The sequence below is a fragment of the Agelaius phoeniceus genome, chromosome 12 (genome assembly GCF_051311805.1).
Source record: "Agelaius phoeniceus isolate bAgePho1 chromosome 12, bAgePho1.hap1, whole genome shotgun sequence".
Taxonomy (NCBI): Eukaryota; Metazoa; Chordata; class Aves; order Passeriformes; family Icteridae; genus Agelaius; species Agelaius phoeniceus.
The window spans coordinates 15,149,397-15,161,893 of NC_135276.1; the positions used below are offsets into that span (position 1 = coordinate 15,149,397).

The 12,497-nt window shown below is 55.3% G+C and overlaps 2 protein-coding genes across 8 annotated transcripts in view; one reads left to right on the plus strand and one right to left on the minus strand.

Annotated features, from left to right (window-relative positions):
* LOC129125470 (C-signal-like) lies at positions 1-5,497 on the minus strand. The gene is made up of 6 exons (XM_054640936.2): positions 1,890-5,497; positions 1,523-1,574; positions 1,131-1,318; positions 711-869; positions 497-616; positions 1-188 (listed from the first exon to the last, which is right to left on the minus strand). Exons 1-6 carry the CDS (start codon positions 2,034-2,036, stop codon positions 75-77), a joined length of 780 nt encoding a protein of 259 aa, XP_054496911.2. The 5' UTR covers positions 2,037-5,497; the 3' UTR covers positions 1-74.
* The window catches only part of ACD (ACD shelterin complex subunit and telomerase recruitment factor), a 7,792-nt gene continuing 602 nt past the window's right edge, over positions 5,308-12,497 (plus strand). The window contains exons 1-15 of one of the 7 annotated variants that reach the window (XM_077184942.1): positions 5,308-5,426; positions 5,862-5,938; positions 6,061-6,190; positions 6,437-6,561; positions 7,126-7,216; positions 7,755-7,834; positions 8,033-8,077; positions 8,585-8,619; positions 8,995-9,158; positions 9,352-9,457; positions 9,579-9,659; positions 10,066-10,197; positions 10,733-10,831; positions 11,064-11,767; positions 12,310-12,377. In XM_077184942.1, the coding sequence (XP_077041057.1) occupies positions 5,322-5,426; positions 5,862-5,938; positions 6,061-6,190; positions 6,437-6,561; positions 7,126-7,216; positions 7,755-7,834; positions 8,033-8,077; positions 8,585-8,619; positions 8,995-9,158; positions 9,352-9,457; positions 9,579-9,659; positions 10,066-10,197; positions 10,733-10,831; positions 11,064-11,767; positions 12,310-12,377 (2,042 nt within the window). In that variant the 5' untranslated portion in view covers positions 5,308-5,321. Of the gene's footprint in view, positions 5,427-5,447; positions 6,191-6,436; positions 6,651-7,125; positions 7,217-7,754; positions 7,835-8,032; positions 8,078-8,584; positions 8,620-8,994; positions 9,159-9,351; positions 9,458-9,578; positions 9,660-10,065; positions 10,198-10,732; positions 10,832-11,063; positions 11,768-12,309; positions 12,378-12,497 lie in introns of those variants that run through there. The other 6 variants (XM_077184943.1, XM_077184946.1, XM_077184944.1 and 3 more) reach the window with 6 other exon arrangements.

Here is a 12,497-nt window from a genome sequence, read left to right on the forward strand (position 1 = left end):
TTTATTGAGGATGTGGGGGAGGTGGGAGCAGTGCCAAAGGGACCTCTTGGCTGCCAGGATCCTGCAGTGGTGCCTCACCAGGGGACGACGTTGCCTTCCCAGTCCAGGAAGGTGCCGGTGTCCTTCTCAGAGAGGGAGGAGAGGACCTTCAGCATCCCTTGCACGCTGTCATCCACTGTCACTGGGGGCTGTGGGGCACAGGGGGAGATGCAGCCCATGCCCAAGGCCTGGCTGAAGGCCCTGGAGCAGCTGGAGCCAGGGGAAAGAGCTGCTCCAGGGCAAAGGGAAAGCTGAAAACCCCAGGGGGAGGGACTGAGACGAGAACTGAGGGCATGGGAACACCCAGCACCCAGCACCCAGGACCAGGACAGCAGGAGCTGCCCCAGCAGGGATTGGGCAGGCAGGGAAGCCATGGACAGGGGCTCAGGATAGCAACTCCCACGGATGCAAAACCAGCACAGAAGCTCTGATGGACCCGCCCCGGGGGAATTCCTACCACGCCTCCGGCAGAGCTGCCCAAGTCAGTTTGCACCCAGCCGGGGTGGAGAGCGACGCAGAGGATGCCGTGCTCCTTGTACGCCAGGGACTGGCACTTGCTCAGCATGTTCAGAGCAGCCTGAGGGGAGACAATGCAGGGACCGTGGTGAGAGGGGAAGGGGGGCTGCAAGGGAACCCACAGCTGGGCAGGGAAAGCAAAGGTGTGACAGCACCTTGCTGCAGCGGTACGAGGTGACTTGTATCAACTCCCAGCCAAAGGCAGAAGCGATGGAGCCACCAATGCTGGATATGTTGACGATGGCAGCCTTGCTGCAGCTCAGCCCTGAGCCTGGGCTCCCCTGGGCAGCCTTCTTCAGCAAGGGCAGAAAGGCCTGTGAGGAGATAGAGGGGACAGGAGCACACATGGACAGGCAGGGGAGAAGCTCCTTCCACAGTGGGCAACATTGACACCAGCACTGGGGGGGCATCCTCCCTCCTCTTCCCTGCCAGGCTCCAGCTCCTGAGCTCCAGCCCATGGCTCCACAAGCTTCTCATTAACTGAGAGCCCATTGGTAATCAGAATGGAGGCAGGATTCCCTCCCACCAGCCCTTCATGCTTCCCCAGGACAGCCCAACTTGGGTGAGGGTCTCACCTGGCCCATCAGCAGGGGGCCAACTGTGTTGGTGGTGTAAATCTCCCTCATGTCCTCCGATGTCTCCGTATCAAGTGTGTTCAACTTCACAATTCCAGCATTGTTGATGAGGAGGTTCAGCCCAGAGCCCCCCAGGTGCTCCCCAACCTTGGCTGCAGCCGCCTTGATGCTGGCAGGGTCAGAGACTTCTGCAGAGCAAACACAGGGGAGGTCAGAGCCTGTGTCCCCATGCTGGAGTCCCCTCTGTTCCCCCAGAGGTGGCAGTGCCCGATGGCCCTGCAGGCACCAGCCCATGGCACAGCTCCCTCCCAGCACAGGGCTCCCAGGGCGTGCCCAGCCTGGGCACTCGCCAGAGGAACTGGGGCAAAGGATCCGCACCTCGGGGCACCTACCGAGCGGGATGATGATGATGTTGGGGTGCTTGGAGGCCAAATTCTGTAACTCCTGAAAGAGAGGGCACTGTGTAGGCATGGAGAGGCTGGAGGGGCTGTGCAGAGGCTCAGACGTTCCCAGGCAAAGGCCATGCCACTCCATCTCTGTCCCTGCATCACTTTGTGTCCAACACCTGCTCCAGCTGCCACATCAATGGGGCTCTGTGCCTTCTATACATGCCTGGTGCCATTCTCCCCTCCACATATCCCATGCACAACTGGTCCTGTGGTGTCCCAAGCCAGCTGACCTGTGCTGCAGGTGCTTGACTGCAGCTCCAGCCCATTGCAAACACCATTCCTGATCCAGTCTCCCCCTGCCCAGTCTCACCTGTGCTCGCTGTCCCTTGGGGTCCCGACAGCCTGCAAAGATCCACTGAGGTGGGTTTGGCATCCTCAGGAAATGCTGGACGAGCCCCAGGCCGAGTCCCCGGTTGGCCCCAGTCACCAGAAGGGAGCGGACGTGGAGCCCTGCCATGCTGCCCTGGCTGTGGCTGCACTGCTCTCGCCTGGACTCTGCCAGTGCCTTTTGCTACTTGGTTATCTCACATGTTCCCATGAGGACTTGCATCAGCTCGTGGCTCTCAGAAATTCTCTGCCTGCACCTCAATCTCTTGGCTCTGGTCCATACCCGTGATCCACTTTTCCTGCTGGCTGTGGAATGATGCAAAGGGAGCCAAGTGTCCTGCCCAGGCAGGGAAAGCCCTGGGCTAGGTGTCAGGAGTGTTGCTTTATGCTACCAGACCTGAGCCTTTTGGTTTTAAGGGCCAGCACTATCCCTGTCCTTGCAGTGCAACACCATCTCCCACCACCTCCCTCCCTCCTGGGATGCCAGGCCTGTCCCTCCCTTTACCCAAGGTCAGGCAGGCGAGGCTGGACTTGCTGACTCTGCACAGTGCAGTTTATTTGCCTTAGTTTGTGCAATGCCGAGGCCAGGGCTGGGGATAGAGCAGTCAGGACAGGTGAATGTCCCTTGAGGACTTGAGAATAGAGCAGCCAGGACAGACAAATGTTCCTTAGCCACAGGAATAGGCTGAGAAACCTAGAAACCCTCCAGAACCACTGGGAAAAACCCTCCAGGGCTGACCAGAGTGACCCCTTTCCTCAGAGTCTGCTCTAACAGCACCTATAATATTCAAGTGTGATAGAAGGATAACCCCTGCCCCATCCCTGGAAGTGTTCATGGACAGGCTGCATGAGCTTCTGAGCAACCTGATCTAGTGTAAGGCATCCCTACTTGTTCAGGGGGGTTGGAACTAGATGGTCTTTAACATCCTCTCCAGCCCAAACTATGGCTCTGTGATGCTATGATAAAATTCAGATTTGCCCCTGGGTGTGACTTTGGTGCAGGTGGGAGCCAGGGCCGTGCCCAGGCACACACACTGCAGGTGAACATCCAGCCCCAGGGTGGTCCAGGTACTGCCCAGCTCTTTCCTGCAGTACTGAGCCAATTGATGGACTGAACTCCCAGGGAAGCATGTGACTGGTGGATCCAGGAGCTTTGGACAGGCCTGAGGATCGCTGAATTATAGAATCATCCCCCAGGAGTTCCTGTTGCACCTAAAATCAATGGAGAACCATGACCTGCATGTTTCCCTGTGTCCCCACCCTGCAGGGAGGGTCTGGGCATCTGATGGATGATAGATAGATTGTACTTGGTGGTCTTAGGGGTCTTTTCCTGTCTAAATGATTCTGTGATTCTATGATCCCATGGCGTCCCCAGCTGGTTCCTGCTGCAGCATCACTCAAACTGCACAGACCATTTGCAACAGTGGAATATACACATCTAAGATAGTTCAGAGATGTTGTGTAGGTAGTTTAAAGTAATTAATAACCACTTATACGGGATGTGATTGGGCAGGACTAGGGTGCATAAGCTTGTGGAACCTCTCCTGCTCCAGCTGGAGATGCTGCTCCAACTTTGCTTTGCAACTGGAGAATGATGAGCTGTCATGTTCAGGAGATCTGATCCTCCATCCAAATGCAACCTTTCCAAATAAATCAGCTTTTGTCAGAAAGAGCAAACCCTGCTGCCTATTCTTCTGTGTGTTTGGTGAGTTGACCCTGGCTGAATGCCTCACATTCACCAAAGGCACTCTATCACTTCCCTCTGCAACTGGAAAGGGGAGAGGAAAAATGTAACAAAGGTTCATGAGTTGAGATAAGGTCCAGAAGAGATCACCCACCAAATACCATCACAGGCAAAACAGACTCAAACTGAGCATATCAACTGAATTTGTTACTAACAAAATCAGAGCAGGATAATGAGTAAGATAAATCTTAAAAATGCCTCCCCTCCACTACTCCCTTCTTCCCAGCTGTACCTCCCCCTGCTCAGCAGTGCAGGGAGGCAGGGAATGGGGGTTATGATCAGTTCATCCCATGCATTCCCTGCTGCTACTCAGGGAGAAGAGTTGGAGCCCTTGCCCTGCTCCAGCATGGGGTCCCTTCCATGGCAGACAGTTCTCCATGAACTTCTCCAATGTGAGTCCATGTCCTGGGCAACGGTTCTCCACAAACTGCTTGCTGCAACATGGATCACTCTTCCCTGGGCTGCAGTCCTTCAGGCACAGGCATGGCTGCACCATGGGCTGCAAGAGAATCTCAGCCCCGTGCCTGGAGCACATCCTCCCCCTCCTTCTGCACTGACCTTGGTGTCTGCAGAGCTACTCCCCTCACATATTCTCACTCTACTCTTCTCTGGCTGCAATTACATCTGCACAGTAACTTTTTTCTTTTCTTCTTAAATATGTTATCACAGAAGTGTTACCACTGTGGCTGAAGGGTTCGGCCTTGGTCAACAACACATCTGCCCCTGGCTCGAGGAGGTTCCTGGCAGCTTCCCCAGAAGGCCCACCCCCACCAAAACCTGGCCATGCAAACCAAATACAGGGTGACAATTATATCCATCTTGTCGTGCCATTTCACTGCCCTCAGTGTCAGCTCACTGATGGAACCACAGCCTCTGACATGCGGATGAAAGGCACTGACTGCCCCAAGTCACAGCTCAACTGGGTGAGGGGAGGAATTTGCCATCCCTTCACCAGAACATTTCCCAGGTTGTATGACAGACTTGACCAAGTGGCTTTAATACCTTAAGATGAGATAAAGGATGGGCAAGGCTGTTGTGGCAGGATGCTTCTTCCCATGGGCAACCATCTGGGGAAACCCTGGGATTACCTGGAGCTGGAGCCAAAACTAAAGGAAAGAACATAAAACCAAAGTAGAGTTCCAGGGATAGTTTGGCATCATGTGTGAAAGGCAAACTGTACTACAGAGTGTGCCAAAGCATGGGGGATCCTGGAATGACTGAGATTGGAAGGGACCTGTTGTTCCAACACCCCACAGTCAGGGTCACCTTCCCTTAAGCCCAGAGCCCCATCCAACCTGGCCTTGAACATTTCCAGGGATGGGGCAGCCTCAGCTTCTCTGGGCAACCTGTGCAAGTGACTCACTCCACTAGCAGGGAAGAATTTCCTCCTCATATCTAATCTAAGCCTGCCCCTTTTTTTCAGTTTGAAGCCATTCCCTCTTATGCTATCACTCCAGGGTCCAAAATCCCCCCCCAGCTCTCCTGTAACCCCTTTAGGAACTGGAAACGGCTCCGACATCTCCCCAGATCCTTGTCTTCTAGAAGGGCACGCGTGTGCCCAGGAAAAGCGCTGGGGTTTGGCACAGGGATAGGACAGGACATAAAAATGAGGATTAGTATTAGGATGGGATGGAGGGCCGGGAGCCGGGCCCGCCTCGCTCCGCCCCGGAGATGGCGCTGCCGGGCGCCGCTTCCCGTTCCGGGCCGCGCGGCCATGGCGGCGGCGGCGGCCGCTCCGCCGGGCGGGGGGAGCCCGGGGCTGGCGGCGGGGGAGCGGTGAGGGGGCCCGGGAGGGGGTCAGCCCTGCCTGCCCTGAGCCCCCGCCTGGCCCCAACCTCGTGTGGCCCAGCCCCGCCTGCCCTCATCCCCTGCCTGCCTTCAGCCCCGCCTGCCCTCATCCCCACCTGTCCTCAGCCCCTGCCTACCCTCAGCCCCGCCTGCCCTCAGCCCCTGTCTGTCCTCATCCTCACCTGCCTTCAGCCCCGCCTGCCCTTATCCCTTACCTGTTCCCAGCCCCTGCCTGTTCCCAGTTCTTCTCCCTTTCACAGTTCAGACTGTTACAGTTAAGACTCGGTCCCAGGAGAATAGTTATCAGGTGGTAATAAATAATATGGAAAGGAGTAGAAATAAACGTCCTCTCCTGTGTGGGAGACTTGCAGAAGGCCAGACACACTCCAGAGCTGTGAGTGTCCCCCTCCACTGTCCCAGCAGGATGCAGCAGGACCTGTGTGCCCCCAGCAGCGCGGCTTCCTCAGCACAAAGCCCTTAGGATGGGTGCTTGCAGAGAAGTGGGTGCACTTGGGTGGATTTGAACAATCTGCTGGGTTTGTGGCTGTGCTTGGAGTGCAATACCCTTCCCAGGGTGATGGGGCACTGCTTATGGCTTCGTGTCTTGTCTCTTCTCGTGTAGTCTTGTGTGTGTGGACAAGAATGTGGCTTCTTCCAAACTCTACGTCCTGGAGCCATGGATTGCTGACCTCTTGGTGAATTACGAGCAAGTGGATGAGCGTGAGAATTTCCTGGCTGGGCAGGTGGTGCGGGTAGGTACCCAGAGGGACTGTCCCAAAGTGCTCCAACAGCCTTTGAAATCAATTCTGGGAAGTGCACAGTGGTTCCCAGTTTGCTGGCTGTGAACGTGCAACTCTTCCTCCTCAACAAAATCAGAGGATTTTAATTTTTGTTTTGAGGAGGAAAAGCTTGGTGTTGTGACCGCCTTCTTGTGAAATTTGTTCCAGATCTATGAATAAGAGCTCTTTTTTTATCCCCTTTCTCCAATCTCTTGACAGGTCTTGAGTGACTCGAGTGCAGCTGGCCAGCCTGGGCTCCTCCAGGACGCTGTGGTGCAGGTCTCTGACGGATCCTGCTACATCCGTGTGGTCATTACAGCCGAGGCTCTGCAGGCAGAGGAAAAGTGGGTTCCACCATGGCTTGGCGTGGCTGGGACAGCAGTTCTGCACAGCTGCTGGGAGCACCTGGGGCTCCTGCCTGCTCTTGTCTCAGGTTGTGTTAAGCTAAAGCAACCTCAGGGTGGGAAGCTGATGTGAAAGAGCTGCTAAGAGAGGAAAGCTGGAATGCCCTTCCTCCAGTGTCTGCTAGTTGGGATGGGCAGGAATCCATGGCAGAAGCTGTGATGCCATTAGAAAGGACTGTAAAGCCCTTAGGTTTTGTGGAAGGAGCCAGATCATTAACCATGGTAGCCTGGGTTGCTCCTTCAGTGCTTTCCTCCATTTCCCCATTTGGATACCCTTAAACAGTTGGGGTGCTGGTAGCAGAGAGCCAAGGATAAGCAGCAGAAAGAAGCTGCTCTTAGGCACAAATTACTAAGGAATAAGGAGCCTTGGTGCCTGCTGCTCATGCTGAGACATGTTCCAGAATGCCCCAGTGTGGCTGGCAGAGCTCTTGCAGGAGCCTCACTGTGTGTCAGGGGGGATCCAGCTCTGTTCTTCAAGGCACTCCTGCTCTGCTCCTTTTCCAGCGCCCACCTGCAGCTGAGGCTTTCCAGCCTTAATTGCAGAATTATCGTCCTGCAGAAGTACACGGTGTGTTTTCAGGACGAGGCCAGGCTGGTAAGTGCTCTGAGGAGTGGAAGCAGCCTGTTCCTTTATTTTGCTGTGCTTGCTGCACTCCTGCCTGCTTCCAGCTGCTCCCAGGAGCTGAAGGCAGGTGATGGGTGGCCTTTCATTTCCAACTGCAGCTCCTGTGGGGTCTGTGGCAACTGACCTGGGCAGGGATTAGCCCTTGCTGGGGATAGGGTGCATCTTTCCCAGGGTCACCTGGCTGTCACCTCTGCCTCTTGGACAGCTGCAGAAGGCCTGCATGGGCTGGTGGCAGAGCCCACTGTCCCCTTGCGGTGGTTCAGAGGTGTCCCCACAGACTCCCCTGGGTTGGCCCACCCTGGTGTGTGGCTCTTGTGGAGCCATCAGCTGACACAGGAAGACACAAACTCCTGTTTGAAGGGGGGCTGTCCTTTTTGAGGGGACCTTCTCTTAGACTGGAGGGTGGGTGGCAGAGCTGGGGTGGGTGTGGGAGTGCTGGCTGCCCCCAGGGAAGGCAGAGGCAGTGGTGGGACTCAGAGGTGCCTTACAGGCTCTGTCCTCCCCACAGGAGGACTGCGAGTTCTACCTCACGGCCCAGCAGTTCATCGTGCTGCCCATGCAGAGGCAGAGGATGGAATCATCTGATGGGTATGGCCCATGGGGTGGGTGGGTGGGTGGGGCTGTGCTCAGGGGGACTTCATCTTCCCCACAGCAGCACTGGCCCTGGGAGTCCTAATGTGACCTGCTTGTGGCAATCCCTTTTGAAGGAGGGATTGTCTCCAAAGCAAGGGAGAAGGGAGGTAGGGATTTGGAGGGAATCAATAACTGGCTTCTCTCTTGCTGCAGAAACCAGGACCCCTCTGTGGTGAAGAAGATAAAGGAGCTCTGGCTGTGAGTATGGGGCTGAGGGATGCATCCAGATACCCTGATATGTGCAGCCTCAGACTGGGGTTAGAGCGGGCTGGCACAGGTTATGGCAGCTCCTGGCTAACCTGTGTGACTCCTTGCCCTGGAATGTGACAGAGTTGAATAGACTGTGAAAAATGAAATTGGTGGCACATTGCCAGCCTCTTCCTCTGAGCTAGGAGGAAACACCTGTGGGGAGCTTGTTCCTGCCAGTGGTGGGCAGCACAGCTGTGTGGGTCAGCCCTGCACAGCTCATTCTTCATCCTTGGAGATCCCCAGGGTCTTCAATCAATCCATCCATCTCCAGGGGTGAGGCTTCCTGATGGCTATTCCTGGCATGCTGAGAATGTGGCCAGTGGCCAGATCAGCACCCAGTGGGGGATCCTCTACTTTCACAAGCTGCTTCTTCCAATCCAGGGTGCTTGATCTGTGACCAAGAGCTGTGTATGTCCCAGCCCTAACCTGGCTTTATCTTCTCCTTGGTGATTACAGGAGGAATCTTGCTGTGAGGAATGCTCCCAGCTCAGGTAAAGGGTTGTGGGGGGCACGCGATGCTCTGACTGCCTGGGGGAGCCCTTGGGTTTCCTCAGCTTGGTCCTTGTTAGGCAGAGGTAGCACAGACCTGGTCAGATCTCACAAGTGTGTATTGCTAAGCCCAAAGCAGGAAGAGATAATGCTGACAGCTGAAGCAGAGTGGGACATGAAATGCCTGTGCTCATGCTCCTGGTCCAGGATTTGTGAAGAAAGGAAAGATAGTTTGTAGAAGGAAAGGAAATGCAGAATTGTGGCTGTTCAGTGTCATGACAATCACCAAGTCATGCAGCAGGGTAAAAGTGTTTGCAAGTGAGGCTTGCCTGAGTTCAGCTGTCTCCTCCACTGGTGTCTGTGTGTTCTTGCTCTAGAGCCCTCTGTCTCTCAGCTGATTGATGCCATAGGACAGAACCAGCTGGAGATTTTGAAGGAAAATGCCGAGGAATGCTTGGATTTATGGAACTCAAAGGAGAAGCCAGTGACAGTGGAGGATGAGGTTCCCATCACCCAGTGGGAGGCAGAGCGCAAGAAGGAGGTCAGTCTGTCTGCTGGGACCAGCTGGGACAGCTTGGGGTGCTCTGGTGGCTGGGAGAAGGAAGGGAAAGGACAGTGGGCAGATCTGGAGGTTTGCTGGGGAGGGAGATGTTGTTGGGTTGGCAGGCACAGGTGGACTCCTGCATCTGGAGAGGGACTGCCCAGCGAAAACCTTGTCACATGTCTCATTTCAGCAGGGTGAGGATGTTTTCATGGTCCCAGTCAGTGCCCTGGTGATCCCTCCTGAGGAGGAGGCAGTTGTTTGTGATTCTTCTGAGGCAGTGTCTGCAGGGTACACAGGTAGGCAGTGCAGCACCCAGGCATGTGAAATTAGGGGCTCCCTAGGGTGGGGAGAGGAGTTCCCATGCTCTGGGTGTGCCTCATGCTGGGGGTATGACCAGCAGTGCTCTTTTCATTGCAGATACAAGCCAAGTAGCTCCTGGAAAGAGTAGTGATGACAGGACAGTGCCAGGAGACCCAAGTGTTGTATCTCAAATAAGCTGTGAGTAGCAGAATCTGCAGATCCTGGAAGGATTTGTGTTGGAAGGGACCTAAAGACTGTCTAGCCCCAATCTCTTCCATGAGTAGGGACACATTCCACTAGACCAGGTTGCTCCAAGCCCTGTCCAACTTAGCCTTGAACACCTTCCAGAACTGGGGCAGCCACAGCTTCATTGGGCAACTTGTGCCAGGGCCTCACCACCCTCACAGGGAAGAATTTCTTAAAAATATCTAATCTAACCCTGCCCTCTGTCAGTGCAAGGCCATTCCCCTTTGTCCTGCCACTCCATGGCCTTGTCTAAAGTCTTTCTCCAGCCCTCTTGAAGCCTCTTTTAGATACTGCAAGGTTCTTGAAGGTCTCCTTAGAGCTTTCAATTCTCCAAGCTGAATAATCCCAACTCTCTCAGCCTGTCTCCATAGCAGCAGTGCTCCAGCCCTTGGATCATCCTCATGGCCTCCTATGAACGCTCCAGATCCCATCCAGCCTTTAGTTTCCTCTACAGTTGGCTCAGCCCATCTCCCTGGATTGAGTGGAGGAGGTACTGGTGTGGCCAGGTCTTTGGGAGACCTTGAGCAGGCAGGGGATGGTCCCAGTCCTCAAGCTTCTTGAAGCTGCAGCTTTGGTTGATTGTGCTGGGAGCACGAGAAGTCATTTTGATGCCATCACTGAGTGTGAGTCTCCTGCCCTGGTGTGGGCTCCTCGCTGGCTCTGGCTCAGCACCACAAAGGGTTTGTGTCACCTTACTTGGCTTGGTGTCACCAAGCTTTGCTGCAGAATTACCTGTGGAAGCTCCATGTGGAGGAGGAGCTGAAGGGAAGAACTGTCCTGGGCAGTGCAGGGTGTAGGAGAAGGCCTTCTTCATACCTGCCTGCTCTCTGGGCAGTGTCTGCCTCTCCAGTGCCTGCTCTGTGAGATCTTGGAGAGGATCTCACTGGAATATGCTGCATTTTGGGCTGGAAAGGGTGCAGAGCTCCCCTCAAGAGCTGTCTCTGAGACTTTGTGCACAGGGGACCCACAGGGAATGGGCAGCTGCTTTCTTTGCTAAAATCAACCCTCTGGCTTCTTCTTTGCAGGTGCTGCATCACCAGCCTTCTCAGATAGCCTGGAGGGATCCCTGGACAACCCCTGGAATGGGATGCCCTCGTTGTCTTTGACCCCAAGCTCTTCAGATGGTGAGTCCCATGTCCCAGGGCATCCAGCCTGCCTTCCTGGCAGGAGACAGCTCCTCTCTTCTCAATGGGTGTAGCTCACCCTGGATGCTGGCTTGATTTACCCTGGCCATAAAGCAGTGCTGTGATGTTCCCATAGCCTGGACCTGCATCATTGCAGCCCTGACACTCTTCCTGTGTGCCAGGGCAGGTCCCACCACCCTGCTCAAATTGACAGTGCTTTTCCTCTTACTAGAGAAGACCTTTCAATCTGACCCTCCCCTGAAGACCCAGAAAGATGTGGCTGCTGACAGCAACACCACTGACCTGCTGGAAGTGTGCAGCCAGAGCTCTCCTGAGGGCTCACCCCGGGGAGAGCCAGCACAGACCTCCTCTCCCTCCCTGCCCCGCTGCTACAGCAATCCCAGTCTGGCAGAGATCAGCACCAGTGAGGCAGCATCAGCTGCAGAGGCAGCCTGGGATGCCCTGTGTGCTGATCAAAGCCTGCAGAGATCCAGGGGCTCTCAGCCCACCCTGCCCACTCTTTCTCCAGTTTTCCCAGTCTTGCCCAGCAGCAGCTTGCAATCGCCACCTGGCAGGAATCCTCACAGGGAGCAGGCCTGCTCCAGTGGCACAGCTTCCTCTACAGAGGCGTTGAAGCCTGGACTGGCTCACACCAGGACAAAGCGAGGAGAGACTGTGGGTGCCAAGAGGAAGCTGGTGGAGGAAGATGAGCAGGCCTCCAGTGAGCAGCAGCATCTCCCAGGCACCTCGAAGCGCAGGGGGAGAGGCACACACAAGGGAATGGTGCTCAAGAGCTCACGGGGTGCAAAGAAGAGCAGAAAGGAGACAGGGCTGCAGAGTAGAAAGGAGCTTGAGGAGGAGGAGGAGGAAGAGCAAGCATCCCCTGCAAGAGCTGGGCCCAGCTCCAGGCCGGAGCAGCACAGTGCTCAGGAGCCGGTAAATACAAAGCAGCTGGTGAGGTCTCCTGAGGGCTGGGGCTGCCTGGGGAGGCTCTCAGTGCCACAGCACTGGTGTTCATCCCCAGGATCTTTCCTCACCAGCCTGGTGGGGATGGGAAGTTCAATGCAGGTGTCAGTGTAGATGGTGGAGGATCTGGGAACCCTGAGGGAATCATGAGGGAATCATGTAATCACTTAGGCTGGAAAAGAGCTCCTGAGATGGAAGTCTAACAGTCTAACCGTTCCCCAGCACTGCCAAGCCACCACTGAACCATAGCCCCAGCTGCCATATCCACAGGCTTTTAAATCCCTCCAGGGATGGTGAAGATGTGGTTTAGCCAGACTTAAACAATTGGGTAGGAACAAACGCTGGAGCATCTTCTGAGCTATCTGGGTAAAAGAAGATCAGAAGAACAGAGGGAGAGACACCTCAATCCTAGGTGTTTTCCTGGGGTTATTGGGCTCTCAGGCTGTATGGGGCAGCACTCTGGGTGCTGTGGGTGGAGCAGACCCATCTCACCCTCCCCTTTGCTTTTGTAGCTCATGGAGAGACCACCCCAGTACGAGGCACCGAGCCCCGAGCTCTGCCAGCAGGTACAATCTATCAGGTCAGTGCCATATCAGCCATGGACTTGTGGCTGTCCCTTGTTCCTGCAGTGGGACTCACACACCTATAGTGAGTCTCTAACCTCTGCCCTACCCCTTGTCACCAGCTGCCCAAGTGGCAT

What these genes read in the sequence shown, in the direction of transcription:
- LOC129125470 (XM_054640936.2), bottom strand. Translation starts at nt 2,036, where the DNA reads ATGGCAGGGCTCCACGTCCGCTCCCTTCTGGTGACTGGGGCCAACCGG. An exon ending in CCAAGGGACAGCGAGCACAG is followed by an intron (nt 1,575 to 1,889) that starts GTGAGACTGGGC and finishes CCTCTCTTTCAG; the next exon opens with GAGTTACAGAATTTGGCCTC. An exon ending in CCTCGTACCGCTGCAGCAAG is followed by an intron (nt 617 to 710) that starts GTGCTGTCACAC and finishes GTCTCCCCTCAG; the next exon opens with GCTGCTCTGAACATGCTGAG.